Consider the following 17,370-nt stretch of genomic DNA (forward strand, 5'->3'; position numbering starts at 1 on the left):
TGTGATATACTCGAACATATTAGCATCGAGAAGGAGGAGGTATTGGCGGTTTTAGCAGGCTGAAAAGTGGATAAATCCCCAGGCCCGGACAAGATGTATCCCAGGTTGCTGTGTGAGGCAGAAGAGGAGATTGCAGGGGCTCTAACACAAATTTTCAGAACCTCTCTGGCCACAGGGGATGTGCCGGAGGACTGGAGAACAGCTAATGTAGTACCATTATTCAAGAAGGGTAGTAGGAATAAACCAGGGAACTACAGGCCAGTGAGCCTAACATCAGTGGTAGGGAAATTATTGGAAAAAATTCTGAGGGACAAAATTAGTCTCCACTTGGAGAGGCAAGGATTAATCAGGGATAGTCAGCATGGCTTTGTCAAGGGAAGATCATGTCTGGCTAATTTGATTGAATTTTTTGAGGGGGTGACTAGGTGTGTGGATGAGGGTGGTGCAGTGGATGTGGTATACATGGATTTCAGTAAGGCTTTCGATAAAGTCCCGCATAGGCGACTGGTGAAGAAGGTAAGAGCCCATGGAATCCAGGGTGCCTTGGCACATTGGATACAAAACTGGCTTAGTGGCAGAAGGCAGAGGGTGATGGTCGAAGGTTGTTTTTGTGACTGGACGCCTGTGTCCAGTGGGGTACCGCCTGGATCGGTGCTGGGTCCCTTGCTGTTTGTGGTCTACATTAATCATTTGGATGTGAATGTAAAAGGTATGATCAGTAAGTTCGCAGATGACACGAAAATTGGTGGGGTGGTAAATAGCGAGGAGGGTAGCCTCAGTCTGCAGGACGATATAGATGGGTTGGTCAGATGGGCGGAACAGTGGCAAATGGAATTTAACCCTGAAAAGTGTGAGGTGATGCACTTTGGAGGGACTAACAAGGTAAGGGAATACACAATGAATGGTAAGCCCCTAGGTAAGACGGAGGGTCAGAGGGTCAAGGATGTCACTGAACGACTGCAGGGCATTCTGAAGGGGGAGGGTGAACAGGCAGAGGTCGTGGTTCACATTGGGACCAATGACATGGGTAGGAAGAGGGATGAGGTCCTGCAGCAAGAATTTAGGGAGCTAGGTCGCAGATTAAAGAGCAGGACCTCAAAGGTTGTAATCTCTGGATTACTCCTGGTGCCACGTGCTAGTGAGTATAGGAATAGGAGGATAGAGCAGACGAATGCGTGGCTAAAGAGTTGGTGCAGGAGGGAGGGCTTTAGTTTCCTGGATCACTGGCTCTGCTTCTGGGGAAGGTGGGACTTGTACAAGTCGGACGGGTTGCACCTGAACCAGAGCGGGACAAATATCCTTGCGGGGAGGTTTGCTAGCACTGTTGTGGGGGGTTTAAACTAACCTGGCAGGGGGATGGGATACAGAGTGGAGCTACAATAGGGGTGATGTACAGCCAAATATAGAGGAAAAAAGAAGTCAGCTTGGAAGGAAGGGCAAATATGTAACGGCACAAGGGAGCAGGGCAAGGCTGGATGGCATTTATTTTAATGCAAGGAGTCTTGTGAATCAGGTGGATGAACTGAAGGTGTTGATGAACACATGGGAGTATGATATTGTTGCTATCATGGAGACATGGTTGAGGGAGGGGCAAGACTGGCAGCTCAATATTCCGGGGTATAGAATCTTCAGGCGAGACAGAGGGGGAGGTAAAAGAGGAGGGGGTGTCGCAATATTAATTAAGGAGTCAATTACTGCTATAAGGAGGGATGATATATTAGCAGGTTCCTCTAATGAGGGCATATGGGTGGAACTTAAAAACAAAAAGGGGGCAAGCACTTTGCTGGGAGTGTACTATAGGCCCCCAAACAGTCAGGGGGAGATAGAGGAACAGATATGTAGGCAAATCTCAGAGAAATGTGCAAATAATAGGGTAATAATAGTGGGGGGTTTCAACTTCCCCAATATTAATTGGGATAGTCAGAGTGTGAAAGGCTTAGAGGGTGCAGAATTCTTAAAGTGCTTAGAGAGCTTTTTGAGCCAGCATGTAGAAAGTCCTACAAGAGAGGGGGCAGTACTGGACCTAATTCAAGGGAATGTGGCCGGCCAAGTGGAAGAAGTGTTAGTAGGTGAGCACTTTGGTGACAGTGACCATAATTCGGTGAGATTTAAGGTAGCCATGGAAAAGGACAGAGATGGACCGGAAATAAAGGTTCTAAATTGGGGGAAGGCCGATTTTAATAGGATAAGGCAGGATCTGGCCAAAGTGGACTGGGATCAGCTACTTGTAGGAAAATCCGCATCGGAGCAATGGGAGTCTTTCAGAAGGGAAATTGAGATCGTACAATGGCAACATGTTCCTGTAAAGGTCAAGGGTGGGTCCAAAAACCCCAGGGAACCTTGGATGTCAAGGGATATACAAGAATGGATTAGGAAAAAAAGGAGGGCTTTTGGCAGATACAAAAGGACTAAAGACTGAGGAAGCCCTAGAGGAGTATAAAAAGTGCAGGGGGATACTTAAAAAAGAAATTAGGAGAGCGAGGAGGGGCCATGAAATAACACTGGCGAGCAAAATAAAGGAAAATCCTAAGGTGTTTTATGTATATTAAGGGTAAGAGGATAACTAGGGAAAGAGTAGGGCCCATTCGGGACCAAAGTGGCAATCTGTGTGTGGAGCCGGAAGATGTAGGTGGGGTTCTAAATGAATTTTTTGCATCTGTTTTCACTATGGAGAAGGACGATGTAAACATAGCAATAGGGCAGGGGGACTGTGATATACTCGAACATATTAGCATCGAGAGGGAGGAGGTATTGGCGGTTCTAGCAGGCTTAAAAGTGGATAAATCTCCAGGCCCGGAGGAGATGTATCCCAGGCTGCTGTGTGAGGCAAAAGAGGAGATTGCAGGGGCGCTAACACAAATTTTCAGAACGTCTCTGGCCACAGGGGATGTGCCGGAGGACTGGAGAACAGCTAATGTAGTACCATTATTCAAGAAGGGTAGTAGGGATAAACCAGTGAACTACAGGCCAGTGAGCCTAACATCAGTGGTAGGGAAGTTATTGGAAAAAATTCTGAGGGACAAAATTAGTCTCCACTTGGAGAGGCAAGGATTAATCAGGGATAGTCAGCATGGCTTTGTCAAGGGAAGATCATGTCTGGCTAATTTGATTGAATTTTTTGAGGGGGTGACTAGGTGTGTGGATGAGGGTAGTGCAGTGGATGTGGCTTAGTGGCAGAAGGCAGAGGGTGATGGTGGAAGGTTGTTTTTGTGACTGGAAGCCTGTGTCCAGTGGGGTACCGCAGGGATCGGTGCTGGGTCCCTTGCTGTTTGTGGTCGACATTAATGATTTGGATGTGAATGTTAAAGGTATGATCAGTAAGTTCGCAGATGACACGAAAATTGGTGGGGTGGTAAATAGCAAGGAGGGTAGCCTCAGTCTACAGGACGATATAGATGGGTTGGTCAAATGGGCGGAACAGTGGCAAATGGAATTTAACCCTGAAAAGTGTGAGGTGATGCACTTTGGTGGGACTAACAAGGCAAGGGAATACACAATGAATGTTAAGACCCTAGGTAAGGCGGATGGTCAGAGGGACCTTGGTGTACATGTACATAGATCCCTGAAGGCAGCAGAACAGGTGGATAAGGTGGTTAAAAAGGCATATGGGATACTTGCCTTCATTAGCCGAGGCATAGAATATAAGAGCAGGGAGGTTATGATGGAGCTGTATAAAACGCTGGTTAGGCCACAGCTGGAATACTGTGTACAGTTCTGGTCGCCACACTATAGGAAGGATGTGATTGCTTTGGAGAGGGTGCAGAGGAGATTCACCAGGATGTTACCTGGGCTGGAGAGCGTCAGCTATGAAGAGAGACTGGACAGGCTGGGTTTGTTTTCCTTGGAGCAGAGAAGGCTGAGGGGGGACCTGATTGAGGTGTACAAAATTATGAGGGGCATAGATAGGGTAGATAGAAAGGAGCTTTTCCCCTTAGTAGAGGGGTCAATAACAAGGGGGCATAGATTCAAGGTAAGGGGCAGGAGGTTTAGAGGTGATTTGAGGAAGAACTTTTTCACCCAGAGGGTGGTTGGAATCTGGAACTCACTGCCTGAAAGGGTGGTGGAGGCAGAAACCCTCACAACATTCAAGAAGCATTTGGATGAGCACTTGAAATGCCAGAGCATACAAGGCTACGGACCAAACGCTGGAAAATGGGATTAGATTAGAGGGCTTGATGGCCGGCACGGATGCGATGGGCCGAAGGGCCTCTTTCAGTGCTGTATAACTCTATGACTCTATGACTACAGTTCATTCTATGACACCCACAAGTTGTGTACTCAAACGGAGCAAGCTTGGGGTTTGATGTAGAAGGCGAACGAGATGAGAACGGAAATAATCTCAAGTAAGAAAAGGCCCAAAAATTAAACAGTCTGGAACAGAACATCAATTCGTCTTCTCTTATCATGGAGAAATCAAATATTTGACACACTGTGTTTGAAACAAAACTTATTTATTCCCTGAAATAGCAACAGAAAATGCTGGAAATACTCAGCAGGCCAGGCAGCATCCGTGGAGAGAGAAACAGAGTTAACGTTTCAGGTCTGGGACCCTTCATCAGAACTGGAAAAAGCTGGAGATGTAACAGATATTACTAAGGTAAGAGGCAGGAAAGTTATCCTGGGTGGATCTGAAACACGAAGGGTGGAAGTTCAGTTGGAATCCACGTGGAATAAGTTGGAACCGGAGACAGTTGCTGAGGAAAGAGATGTGGCTGTGAAACCGAGTCTTGGAAAATGATGCAAATGGTAATGGCAAAATCATACTGCATGAAAAATGGGAGTAAGGGTTAAAGTTTGAAATTGTTGAACTCAATGTTGAGTCCAGAAGGCTGTAAAGTGCCTAATTGAAAGATGAGGTGCTGTTCCTCGAGCTTTATTTATTCACTAGTTAAACAGAATATTAATCTCCAGCGCAGACACGGGTTATTAAGATCAGCAGAAACAAACCATGACTACTAGAATGAACATGGTTCAGTCCTCAATCTGATCACAGTAAATCATGTTCCATTCACTAATCTGGTCTTTTACCCAGCACGCCCCGCGGTGGACCACGTGCCGCACCCAGCCTACAAGAGCCCAGCGCGCAGGCGCAGGAGGGGCCAGTATATTGAGCATGCGCAGTGCGTTACTGGAGATGGAGAGAAGCTGAAGCCGGGAGCGTGACGATGCAGCGGGTAAAAATCGCGACGGAGGGAGTAATGGACCGGTAGGTGGGTGGGGAGGCTTCATAAACAACTCGTGCAGGAGGCAAGCCCTGAATAATAAGCTGAAGATCCCGTGTTCGCAGTTGCGAGGATTTCTTCCCCTTACAGGCCCAGGTTAACGGCAGCCATCTTTGTAAAGGAGGGCGGAAAGTTTCCATGCGACGTCTTCCTATGCCTGAGACAAAGAGCCTTGTGTCCAATGCGGGGAATAAAGGCCCACAGCCTCCCCTGGCCCTGGGCCCTGAACAAGGGACTGGAGAAACTCGCTGCCCTGCGGATCAGACAATCAGCCGGCACTAGTCCCGCCACTCGGGCTCCCCGATTGTTTGGAGGCCCCGCCGCCGGCTCGCACCTCCAGCCCCGCCCACTGTGTGCCGCTAGTCCCACCCCTCGGGCTCCCCGATTGGTTGGAGGACCCGCCGCCGGCTCGCTCCTCCAGCCCCGCCCCGCTCGCTCCCTATTGGTCGGAAGCTGCCGTCAATCAGGCCGCGGGCCCGGGTCACGTGTCCCTGAGGAGATCACTTGCACCGTCCAACTGCCGCCGCTCGGTCCGGGTCCTCGCGGACTCCGAGGTTTTTCTATCTCTCTTTATTCTCTCCCGATCCACCCCGCGTGATTCTCCACCCAATCGGAGCGGAGAAAACTCACTTCGCGTCACCGATCGCGACTCTGGAATCGACACCAAGGCCTTTCCCCGGAATGGCCCCGCGCCGACTCCGTCCGACAGGATCCAAGTGCGCAGGCGCAGCTCCAAGTGGGGGAGGGGGGTTGGTCTCCTCTGGGCATGCGCGGTCATTACCCTTGGTGACCGGGATGGGTCGCTGTGCCGGACTCGGCCCAAACCGCCGCTCCCTGTGCGCATGCGCGGGCTATCGGCTGTCAATCAACCAACCGCCAGAGGAGGTCGCTGGTGAGACCAGTGAAGAAAGAAAGACTTGCATTTATATAGCGCCTTTCGCCACCACCGGACATCCCAATGAAGTACTTTTGCAGTGTAGTCACTGTTGTAACGTAGGAAATGCGGCAGTTAATTAGCACACAGCAAGCTCCCACAAACAGCAATGTGATAATGATCAGATTATCATTTTTTTAAGTTGATTGAGGGATAAACATTGGCTCGGCCACTGGGGATAATTCCCCTGCTCTTTCCCACATTACAACAGTGACTACTTCATTGTAGTACTTCATTGGGCAGCACGGTGGCATAGTGGTTAGCACTGTTGCCTCACAGCGCCAGGGACCCGGGTTCGAATCCAGCCTCGGGCGACTGTCTGTGTGGAGTTTGCACATTCTCCCCGTGTTTGCGTGGGTTTCCTCCGGGTGCTCCGGTTTCCTCCCACAGTCCAAAGATGTGCGGGTTAGGTTGATTGGCTATGATAAATTGACCCTTAGTGTTAGGGGGATTAAATATGTGGGGTTACGGGGATAGGGTGGGATATGTGTTGGTGTAGGGGTTACGGGGATCGGGTGGAATATGTATCGGTGCAGGCTCGATGGGCCGAAATGGCCTCTATCTGCACTGTGGGGTTTCTGTGATTTCTGTGATTGGCTGTAAAGCACTGTAGGATATCTGGTGGCACTATATAAATGCAAGTCTTTCTTTCCTGTAATAATGCCATGGGATCTTTTACATCCACCTGAGAGAGCAAACAGGGCCTCAATTTAACATCTCATCCAAAAGACGGCACCTCCGACAGTGCCGCACTCCCTCAGCACTGCACTGGAGTGTCAGCCTGGATTTTTGTGCTCAAGTCTCTGGAGTGGGACTATGAACCCACAACTTTCTAACTCGGAGGCGAGAGTGCTGCCCACTGAGCCACTGGCTGACACTAAAGAGCAAGCAGTTCTGACGAAAGGTCATCGACCTGAAACGTTAACTCTGTTTCTCTCTTCACAGATGCTGCCTGACCTGCTGAGTATTTCCAGCATTTTCTGTTTTTATTAAAGAAACGAGGGAATGATTGCTGACGGGAAGAATGTTGGGTCGTCCTGCGCATGCGCACCTCCCTGGCGGCTGAGGCGAAACACCGACTCGCCCCCACCTGAGCCGCTCACGCGTACCAGATGTTGCGGCTCCGCATGCACGCCCGATGTTCCAACCGCAGGATTTTGTGTGCTGAGCATGCGCGTTGCGGACCAATCGGGACAGGCGATTGTGGAGCAGGAGGGAGAGCGCGGGGGCCATGAGCACAGGCGCGGGACTCAGAGTCAACAGAGTGCTTTCTGGAGCGCGGGGGCTTGTGGGTATTACAGCCGCCATTACTGCTGATCCTTTCAACCAACCTGTGCAGCAGCTGGGGCCTGAAAATCAGCTTCACTGACACTAGGTTCGGAAAGGGGAAAATTAAACAACAGTTTGTCTCTGATCCTTTTCTGATCTCAATTTACAGGGTTATAGAAGTGGAGCAGTTACAGGCGGGAAGCTCAGACCAAACATCACGTCAAGATCTGACAGTCGCTGGATTCATCAGGACCTGAATATCATTGGCCTTTGCACATGGAAGGAGAGAGCAGGGATCACAACGCAGACAAACCGCACACGTGTTCAGTGTGTGGACGCGGATTCAGCCGATCGCCTGACCTGGTGAGACACGTGCACCGTCACACCAGGGAGAAACCGGGTAAAGGTGGGGACGGCGGGAAGGGCTTCAGTTCCCCGTCTGCATTGAAAGTTCAACGGTGCAGTCACACCAGGGACAGTCTGTTCACCTGCTCCGTGTGTGGAAAGGGATTTGTTTGTTCATCCCACCTGCAAACACACCAGGGAGTTCACACTGGGTAGAGACCAATTCAGTGTCCTGACTGTGGGAAGAGCTTTAAAAGCCCCGGGGAACTAAAGCAACACCAACTTGTCCACACTGATGAGAGACCATTTCAATGTTCTGACTGTGGGAAGAGCTTTAAAAGCGCTCAGTATCTGAAGGGACACCAGCTTGTTCACACTGATGAGAGACCATTTCAATGTTCTGACTCTGGGAAGAGCTTTCAAAGCCCCAAGGAACTAAAGCAACACCAACTTGTCCACACTGACGAGAGACCCTTTAAATGTTCTGACTGTGGGAAGAGCTTTAAAAGCCCCAGGAGCTGAAGGGACACTGGCTCCTACACACTGGGGAGAGGCCGTTCATCTGCTCCGTGTGTGGGAAGGGATTCACTCAGTCATCCAAACTGCTGACACATCAGCGAGTTCACACTGGGGAGAGACCCTTTAAATGTTCTGAGTGTGGGAAGAGCTCTAAAAGCTCTGGGGAGCTGAAGGGACACCAGCGAGTTCACACTGACGAGAGGCCCTTTAAATGTTCTGACGGTGGGAAGAGTTTTAAAAGCTCCTGGGAGCTCAAGAAACACCAACACCTACACACTGGGGAGAGGCCGTTCAGCTGCTCTGTGTGTGGGAAGGGATTCGCTCAGTCATCCAACCTGCCGGTACATCAGCGAGTTCACACTGGGGAGAGACCGTTCACCTGCTCAGTGTGTGGGAAGGGATTTACTCAGTCATCCAGCCTGCTGATACATCAGCGAGTTCACACTGGGGAGAGACAGCTCACCTGCTCTGTGTGTGGGAAGGGATTCACTCAGTCATCCCACCTGCAAACACACCAGGTAGTTCACACTGGGGAGAGACCATTTCAGTGTCCTGACTCTGGGAAGAGCTTTAAAAGCCCCGGGGAACTAAAGCAACACCAACTTGTTCACACTGATGAGCGACCATTTCAATGTCCTGACTGTGGGAAGAGCTTTAAAAGCCCCCAGGAGCTGAAGGGACACTGGCTCCTACACACTGGGTAGAGGCCGTTCAGCTGCTCTGTGTGTGGGAAGGGATTCGCTCATTCATCCAACCTGTTGGTACATCAGCGAGTTCACACTGGGGAGAGGCCGTTCACCTGCTCCGTGTGTGGGAAGGGATTCAGTCAGTCATCCAACCTGCTGACACATCAGTTAGTTCACACTGACGCGAGGACCTTTAAATGTTCTGACTGTGGGAAGAGCTTTAAAAGCTCCGGGGAGCTGAAGGGACACCAGCGAGTTCACACTGGGGAGAGACTCAATGTTCTGAGTGTGGGAAGAGTTTTAAAAGCTCCTGGGAGCTCAAGAGACACCAACACCTACACACTGGGGAGAGGCCGTTCACCTGCTCCGTGTGTGGGAAGGGATTCACTCAGTTACCCAACCTGCTGGTACATCAGCGAGTTCACACTGGGGAGAGACCGTTCACCTGCTCCGTGTGTGGGAAGGGATTCACTCAGTCATCCAACCTGCTGACACACCAGCGACTTCACACTGATCATAGAATCTAACAGCACAGAAGGAGGTGATTCGGCCCATCGTGTCTGTACCCATCGTGTCTTTGGAAGAGCTGTCCAATTTATTCCCAAACCCCAGCTTTATCCCCAGAACTCTGCAAACTAGTCCTATTCAAGGACTCGTCCAATTACTGTTTGAAAGTTCCTGTGGAACCTGATTCCAGCATCCTTTCAGATGCTGCATTCCAGATCTGAACAACCCTCTGTATGAAAACAATTCTCCTCATTTCACCTCTAGTTCTTTTAGTAACTATTTTAAATCTGTGACCTTTGGTTACCGACCCACTTGCCAGAGTGAATAGTTTCTCTCTACTTGCTCGATCAAAACCCCTCATCATTTTGAACACTTCTATCAGGTCTCCTCTTAACCTTCTCTGCTCTAAGGGGAACAATCCCAGCTTCTCCAATCTCTCCACATAACTGAACTCCCTCATCCCTGATACCATCCTGGTCAACCTCCTCTGCACCCTCTCCAAGGCCTTGACATCCTTCCTAAAGTGTGGTGCCCAGAACTGTACACAAGACTCCAGCTGAGGCCAAAACCCTGCAGCTGTACAAAACCCTGGTTAGACCACACCTGGCGCACTGTGAGCAGTTCTGGGCACCACACCTTAGGAAGGATATATTGGCCTTGGAGGGAGTGCAGCGTAGGTTTACCAGAATGATACCTGGACTTCAAGGGTTAAGTTACGAGGAGGGATTACACAAATTAGGGTTGTATTCCCTGGAATTTAGAAGGTTAAGGGGTCATCTGATCGAAGTTTTCAGGATATTAAGGGGAACAGATAGGGTAAATAGAGAGAAACTATTTCCGCTGGTTGGGGATTCTAGGACTGGGGGCAGAGTCTAAAACTTAGAGCCAGACCTTTCAGGAGTGAAATTAGGAAACATTTCTACACACAAAGGGTGGTAGAAGTTTGGAACTCTCTTCCACAAACAGCAATTGATGCTCGATCAATTGTTAATTTTAAATCTGAGATTGATAGGTTTTTGTTAACCAAAGGTATTAAGGGATATGGGCCAAAGGCAGGTGTATGGAGTTAGATCGCAGATCAGCCATGATCTCGTTGAATGGCGGAACAGGCTCGAGAGGCTGAATGGGCTCCTCCTGTCTTATGTTCCTAACTAGTGATTTGTAAAGGTTTAGTGTAACTTCCTTGTTTTTGTATTCAGTGTTGTGGAGATGCCGGAGTTGGACTGGGGTGGACAAATGTAAGAAGTCACACAACACCAGGTTATAGTCCAACAGTTTTATTTGAAATCACAAGCTTTCGGAGCGCTGCTCCTTCATCAGGTGAAGTGGAGAGATGCATAAAGACACAGCTTATATAGTCAGAGAATAATGCCAGATGTTTACAGGTAATCTTTCTAACTGCCATTTATCACACCTCGGCAGAGAGATAATCACAACGATCAAAGGTGTGAATGGTGCCCAAACAGGTTAGTCAGGAAAACATTACATCAAAGAACAATGGGGTGGGGTCACAAGGGGTCAAATGTTGCAGATGCTGGGGTCTGTATGAAAAACAAAAAACAGACAAAAAACATTTTTTTTTGCTGGAAATCACAGCAGGTCCGGCCGCATCTGTGTAGAGAGAACAAGCCAACGACGACTCGACTCTGGGTGACCCTACGTCAGGTGGGATTACATATAGCGTGACATGAACCCAAGATCGCGGTTGAGGCCATCCTCATGAGTGCGGAACTTGGCTATCAGTTTCTGCTCAACGATTTTGCGTTGTCGTGTGTCTCGAATGCCGCCTTGGAGAATGCTTACCCGAAGATCGGAGGCTGAATGTCCTTGACTGCTAAAGTGTTCCCCGACTGGGAGGGAACGCTCCTGCCTGGCGATTGTTGCGCGGTGTCCGTTCATCCGTTGTCGCAGTGTCTGCATGGTTTCGCCGATATACCATGCTCCGGGGCATCCTTTCCTGCAACGTATGAGGATGGTACATCGGCGAGACCATGCAGACACTGCGACAACGGATGAACGGACACCACGCAACAATCGCCAGGCAGGAGTGTTCCCTCCCAGTCGGGAACACTTTAGCAGTCAAGGACATTCAGCCTCCGATCTTCGGGTAAGCATTCTCCAAGGCGGCCTTCGAGACACACGACAACGCAAAATCGTTGAGCAGAAACTGATAGCCAAGTTCCGCACTCATGAGGATGGCCTCAACCGCGATCTTGGGTTCATGTCACGCTACATGTAATCCCACCTGACGTAGGGTCACCCAGAGTCGAGTCGTCGTTGGCTTGTTCTCTCTACACAGATGCGGCCGGACCTGCTGTGATTTCCAGCAAAAAAAAATGTTTTTTGTCTGTTTTTTGTTTTTCATACAGACCCCAGCATCTGCAACATTTGACCCCTTGTGACCCCACCTCATTGTTCTTTGATGTGATGTTTTCCTGACTAACCTGTTCGGACACCATTCACACCTTTGATCGCTGTGATTATCTCTCTGTAAGAAGTCACACAACACCAGGTTATAGTCCAACAGCTTTATTTGAAATCACAAGCTTTCGGAGCGCTGCTCCTTCAGGTGAAGTGGAGAAATGCATAAAGACACAGCTTATATAGTCAGAGAATCATGTCAGATGTTTACAGGTAACCTTTCCAACTGCCATTTATCACACCTCGGCAGAGAGTTAATCACAGCAGTCAAAGGTGTGAATGGTGTCCAAACAGGTCAGTCAGGGAAACATTTGTAATGATTATACGGCCTCTCCCTGTTGTTTTTCCCAAAGTGCATCACTTCACACTTATCCTCATTTAATTTCATCTGCCTTGTGTCTGCTCATTTCACAGTCTGTCTCTGTCCTTCTGAAGTCTGCTACTACTATACTCACTATTTACTACGTTGCCAAGTTTTGTATCATCCGTAAACTTTGAAATTGTTCACCTATACCCAAGTCCAGGTCATTTGTATATAACAAGAAAAGCAATGGTCCTAATCCCGACCCCTGGGGGAGCCCACTGCATACTTCCCTCCAGTCAGAAAAACATCCCTCAGCACTGCTCACTGTCTCCTCTCCCTTAGCCAATTATATACCCAAATTACCATCAGCCCTTTAATTCCCTGTGCTTCTATTTTCAGAGTAAGTCTCTTATGTGGTATTTTATCAAATGCCTTTTGAAAGTCCATATATACAACATCTGCTGCACTACCTTCATCAACCCTCTGTTACTTCATCAGAGAACTCAATCAGGTTAATCAGACACGATTTACCTTTAACAAATCCATACTGGCTGCCCCTTATTAAGCCATGCTTCTCCAAGTGAGAATTAATTTTGTCCTTGACAATGGTTTCTAGTCGTTCACCCACCACTGTAGGGGTCGCAAAATCCCCATAGCCCCCGAAGATCGGGAAATATTAATCCACATCGTGGACGAAGACTTGTGTGATTTAAATTGTCTCTGGGTTGGACAATGTTTTAAAACATACCCAGAACCGCAAAAGGCTGCGTTAAAAAGCTCGTAAGCTAGGCAGCACTTGGACACTGGAATCAAAGAACTTTGTGAAAATCGCACACTTTAAGATTGTACATACATTTTATTAAAAGATGTACTCTTGAGTTTTGGACTGTTTAAATTGCCCAGGGCATAAAAATGGCTGAACAGACTTCATGGAAACAGAATTTTAAAAGGCAGCAGAAAAGGACAGACAGGCTGTTAGCATATGAAAAGCTCAGCGCTGCCCTGTAGTAAGTTTGAATGGAGCCCGAGCTGTCAGTCACCCTGTGGTATTGGGCAGGTCCGGTAACCTACAAGCTGCTTGTTTACACTGGGGAGTAGCCCGTTTGAATTAGCCCGTTTGAATCAGCCAATCATCAGACAGCAAGCACAATGGGTTGTTTACACACATCCATTCACTGAAATTGACTACTACGTGATGTCTCCATGTATGAATGAAGGAAGTTAAAAGCCCTTCTCTTGTGTATTCAGACTTTTCGGCGCGAAAACAGCAGGGACTCCCAGGGTATAAAGATTAAGCCCAGGAAGTCCTCTGCCCCCTTTTTTGTCTCTTTTACTCTTTGGACTGCAGGTGAGCAAGGCTTCTGACCAACTAGCAAGACAATCTAGTGAGAAGTAAAGGGGTGGTAATTTAAGGGAAATGTTGCGAAGATTGTAAGGTTAACATTGTAGCCATTTATCCCTCGTTTTTGCCGTCTGCCTTCCCCTATTAAGCAATTTTACCGTGATTACTTTGATCGTGTGGTGTAGTTTCTTTAGTTTTAATAAAATTTGACTTTCTTGCATCCAGACCATTTGTCCATTTTTAATATATCATTAATTATAAGATCTCCAGTCAGAACTGGAGGGGGGGTTTTTAGCGATTCGAAACCGCTGATTGAAATTGGTCACAGTGGCAAAGGCTGCTTGACCAGGTAAATTACCGTAAACCAGGTAAAGGATGCCCACCTACAAATTGGCAACCGCGGCAGGACTGGAGGCAGTTTTTGATAGGATAAGTGGTCTGGATCTGGAGAAAGCATCAGCTCTTGCTTATCTTGCTTTCAGTCTGTGGGTAGCCCTGCAGAAGTTAGCGGCAGCATGTAAGCTGACCTATTATAGTATAGGTGGCTGGGTTAAGAAGGGTGAGATGAGGGTGCGGGAGGAGGTTACAGAGGCCAAGAATCGGGAGTCAGAGTTTGAAAAATGCCAGGCGGAGGTAGAACACCTCATAAGAGAGGTGAAGGAGGCCAGAGATAGTGGGATGAGGGTGTGGGAAGAAAATGCACGCCTCACACTAGAGGTCACAAAATGCCAGGCAGAGATAGAGCGCCCTGTGCAGGAAGTCACAGAGGCTAGGGCCAGTGAGATGAGGCTACAGGAGGAAAACGCACATCTCACCCAAGAAGCTAGCGAGGGCAAAAGCCACATGAGGCACAAGATAGAGTTCCTAAAGTGCCAAATTACAGAAGCAAAGAGTAATGAGATGAAACTGCGGGAAGAGAATGCCCGCCTCACCTCAGAAGTAACAGAGCAGGAGGAAAAGGTTAGGGAGGTAAAGGCAGCTTATAAGCTGGCCTGCGACCAAAGATTTAGTGGAGCAGATCATACCCCACGTAACAGACAGATAGAGAGTTTGGGTATGGAGTTATTAAGGACTAAAGGGATGGTATGTCTCATAAGTCTGAAGGGAAGTCCGTCGGACAGTACCAGCAGCCCAAATCAAACCGCCCCACAGGCAGCACCCAGAACAGAGCTGGCTAGGGAATTGGAGATCCCAAGACCGCAGCCCATAGCTCTGAGTTTTGAGGAGCTCTGGCAGCAAGAAGGGGTGGACAATGGGGTGGTAGGAGAACGCCAGCAAGTCCCACTAGGCAGGCGGGGACCAGGACCAGTGTACCCCCTCTGACAACGGAGGTACGGTCTGCCCGTGAACGATAATGAACCAGGGGCTGTTCAGCATACCTATCTGGTACCTTATGATACCCAACAGCTCAGAGGCCTGGTGAAACATATTCCCCTGCTCTCTGAAAAGGGAGACCCCTCGGTGCACTTCCAAGAGATAGAACAGGCAGCCTGTGTTAACGGCTGTGATGACGAAGAGAAAGCCAAAATGTTGCTTTTCTCTGCAGATAGTAAGCTCTACAGACCCTTTCAGATGAGGCTAAGAGAGGGCAGAAGGGTTTTGAGGACCTAAAGGAGGAAACACTGGAAGCCATGGGTGCGAACGACGGCAGTCCGTTCGATCGCATAGGGAAAACTCTGCAGAAGGAAGGGGAGACCCCACAGGCATTTACAGACAGGCTGTGGCCAGTCTACAACAGCGCGTGTACAGGGGGACAAGATAGGGCACACCTGAACCAGCGGCAGCAGACCCAATGGCTTCGTTGCCTGGTGTCCAATTGCCTGCCCCAGATAAAAGCAAAGGCTGATACTTGGTTTGACCACCTAGACCCCCTAGCAACCAAAGAGACTGTAATCCGGCAGCTCACGGTAGCATATAGGAACGGTAGGAATAGTGGGACCCCCCAGCAAAAGGGTAAGGTCCACGAGGTTAAACCTGGGGCTCAATACAAGAAAGAGTGGTGCCAGGAGGGGAGCCGTCCCTCCCAGAACAAGGTCACTTGTTACAGGTGCGGGGAGAATGGCCACTGGCGCAGGGATTGTGAAAAGCCTGGGAGAGATGATAAAGCCAGGACCCCCGAGGCCCAACTCAGAAGGCAGAGACAGAAACTCCTCCCGATACAGTCGAGTCCATCATGGAGTCGATAAAATCTTTCCTCAGGGCCAATCAGGGAAAGGTAGCAGCTGCAGCCCCCTCGCCCACCTCTGCCTCCCCACAATGACTGGAGCCCGCGCAACCTGTCCATCTGTGTAATCTCCGGTACGATGAATGGAAGAGACTGCTCGTACAGATGGAGGTAGAGAAGGTTACAGGGACTTATCTATTGGATACGGGGGCATCATGCACCGTGATCCATACGGATAATCCCACCACCTCACCTCTGTCTAATGGGGTTCCATACATACTATCGGGATTCACCGGTCAGGAGCAGGCGGGGGTAATTTATGGGCAGGCAGCAGACAGCATGGGGAAGCAGCATCGGAATAACCGGCTGCTGCTCGAGCCTAGCAAGAGCCACCAGTGGGAGATAGGAGACCTAGTGATGGTAAGAAACTATGCCCAGGTGGGAAGTTTAGAGCCACTCTACATAGGACCATATAGTATAGTTGATAGTGCCAGCCCCATGGTCTATGCAGTAAAACTACCCTGGTGCACAAAGTGCTTCCACGCCAACCAATGTAAATTGTATAAATCTGACCATACAAGTTCAAGTTCACAGGCTGTAAAGACAGACGCTGTGGCTTGTTTCAAGGGAAAAGTTGTCCGGCCCACCAATTGGGACACTTCCCCGCCCCAGTGGGACCTAAGTTTTGGCCAAAGTTTAAATTTGAACCAGTTATTTAGTTCAGAAACAGAGAAACCGCAGTCTGAGAGTAGAAATCTGCAGGCTGCTGCGAGTTCATTCGCAGAAAATCGCTTGGGGGGGCTCCAGGGAGGAGCCGCCTTTTGAAGAGACTACCTGCTCATGCGTAGTCGCCGGTCTGCAGACAGGAATTCCCCAGTCTTTTGAACGGCCTGTTCGCGCAGGTGCAGTTCCCCAGTCCGTGACCACAGCGGCTCCTCTTCAGTTATCTCGCGCAGGCGCAGTCGCCTGTTTAAAGGGACAAGCTTCCCAGCCCGCTTCTAGAGTGGTTCCTCCTATGGTGTGGGACTCTGGGAGGAAGGGATAGCAATTCCTCTTGCAGGGGACATATGGAAGGAGCTGGTACCAGGTTTTGGACCTGGAGAGGAAGATTTTAAGCCACCAGCAGCGGGTGGTGAGGGGATACCTGCCCCCAGTACAGGAGTGGGTAGGGAAAAGGAGACAAACCCGGATTACTGGCAGGCTGCCAGGTATATTAAACAGTGCGGGCTGTTTGCATCAGGGGGAGAAGGTTCCCAGCCAGCTAGGGCTGTGACCCAGGCTCAGGGTCCGTCAGCCAAAGTTTCCCCCACAGAGACGCCCCTCAGAAGGTCTCAGCAGGTCCACAAGCCCAAGATAAGATGGTCACCAGAGTACCCGCCACAAAGCAATCTCCCGAGCCCGGGAGGAAACAGATCACAGAGGTCCCCAACTAGCAGCCATAAGCTGCCAGGGACCAGAAGCAGGAGGCAGTCCAGCTTTGCTGCAGGCAGCAGTAATCTGCGACAGTGACACCAGAGATTAACCTGGCCGTCCGGAGATGGGCGGCATTTATATTATAGCTTTGTGTTAAGTTACCAATGTTTATAGCTTGCTTTTAAGGTGTTTAAATTTTAAGTTTAGAATGTAACTAGTAGTTTTGAGTTTAAGTTCAAGGTTT

The 17,370-nt window shown here is 49.3% G+C and overlaps 2 protein-coding genes across 2 annotated transcripts in view; both read left to right on the forward strand.

The window, feature by feature from the left end:
- LOC147093193 (uncharacterized) overlaps positions 1-9,958 on the forward strand; it is a 108,485-nt gene extending 98,527 nt beyond the window's left edge. Inside the window, exon 3 of the mRNA XM_085974190.1 lies at positions 8,295-9,958. Within this exon, the coding sequence (XP_085830316.1) occupies positions 8,295-8,993 (699 nt within the window). The 3' untranslated portion in view covers positions 8,994-9,958. The remainder of the gene's footprint in view (positions 1-8,294) is intronic.
- LOC147093194 (uncharacterized) lies at positions 7,605-17,092 on the forward strand. The gene is made up of 2 exons (XM_085974261.1): positions 7,605-7,788; positions 12,607-17,092. The coding sequence occupies exon 2, from the start codon at positions 13,925-13,927 to the stop codon at positions 14,870-14,872; it is 948 nt and encodes a 315-aa protein (XP_085830387.1). The 5' UTR covers positions 7,605-7,788; positions 12,607-13,924; the 3' UTR covers positions 14,873-17,092.
- Positions 17,093-17,370: the final 278 nt, after the last annotated feature.

Source organism: Somniosus microcephalus, unplaced genomic scaffold, assembly GCF_052327205.1.
Source record: "Somniosus microcephalus isolate GS21.2 unplaced genomic scaffold, FLI_Smic_1.0 unresolved_chr1, whole genome shotgun sequence".
Taxonomy (NCBI): Eukaryota; Metazoa; Chordata; class Chondrichthyes; order Squaliformes; family Somniosidae; genus Somniosus; species Somniosus microcephalus.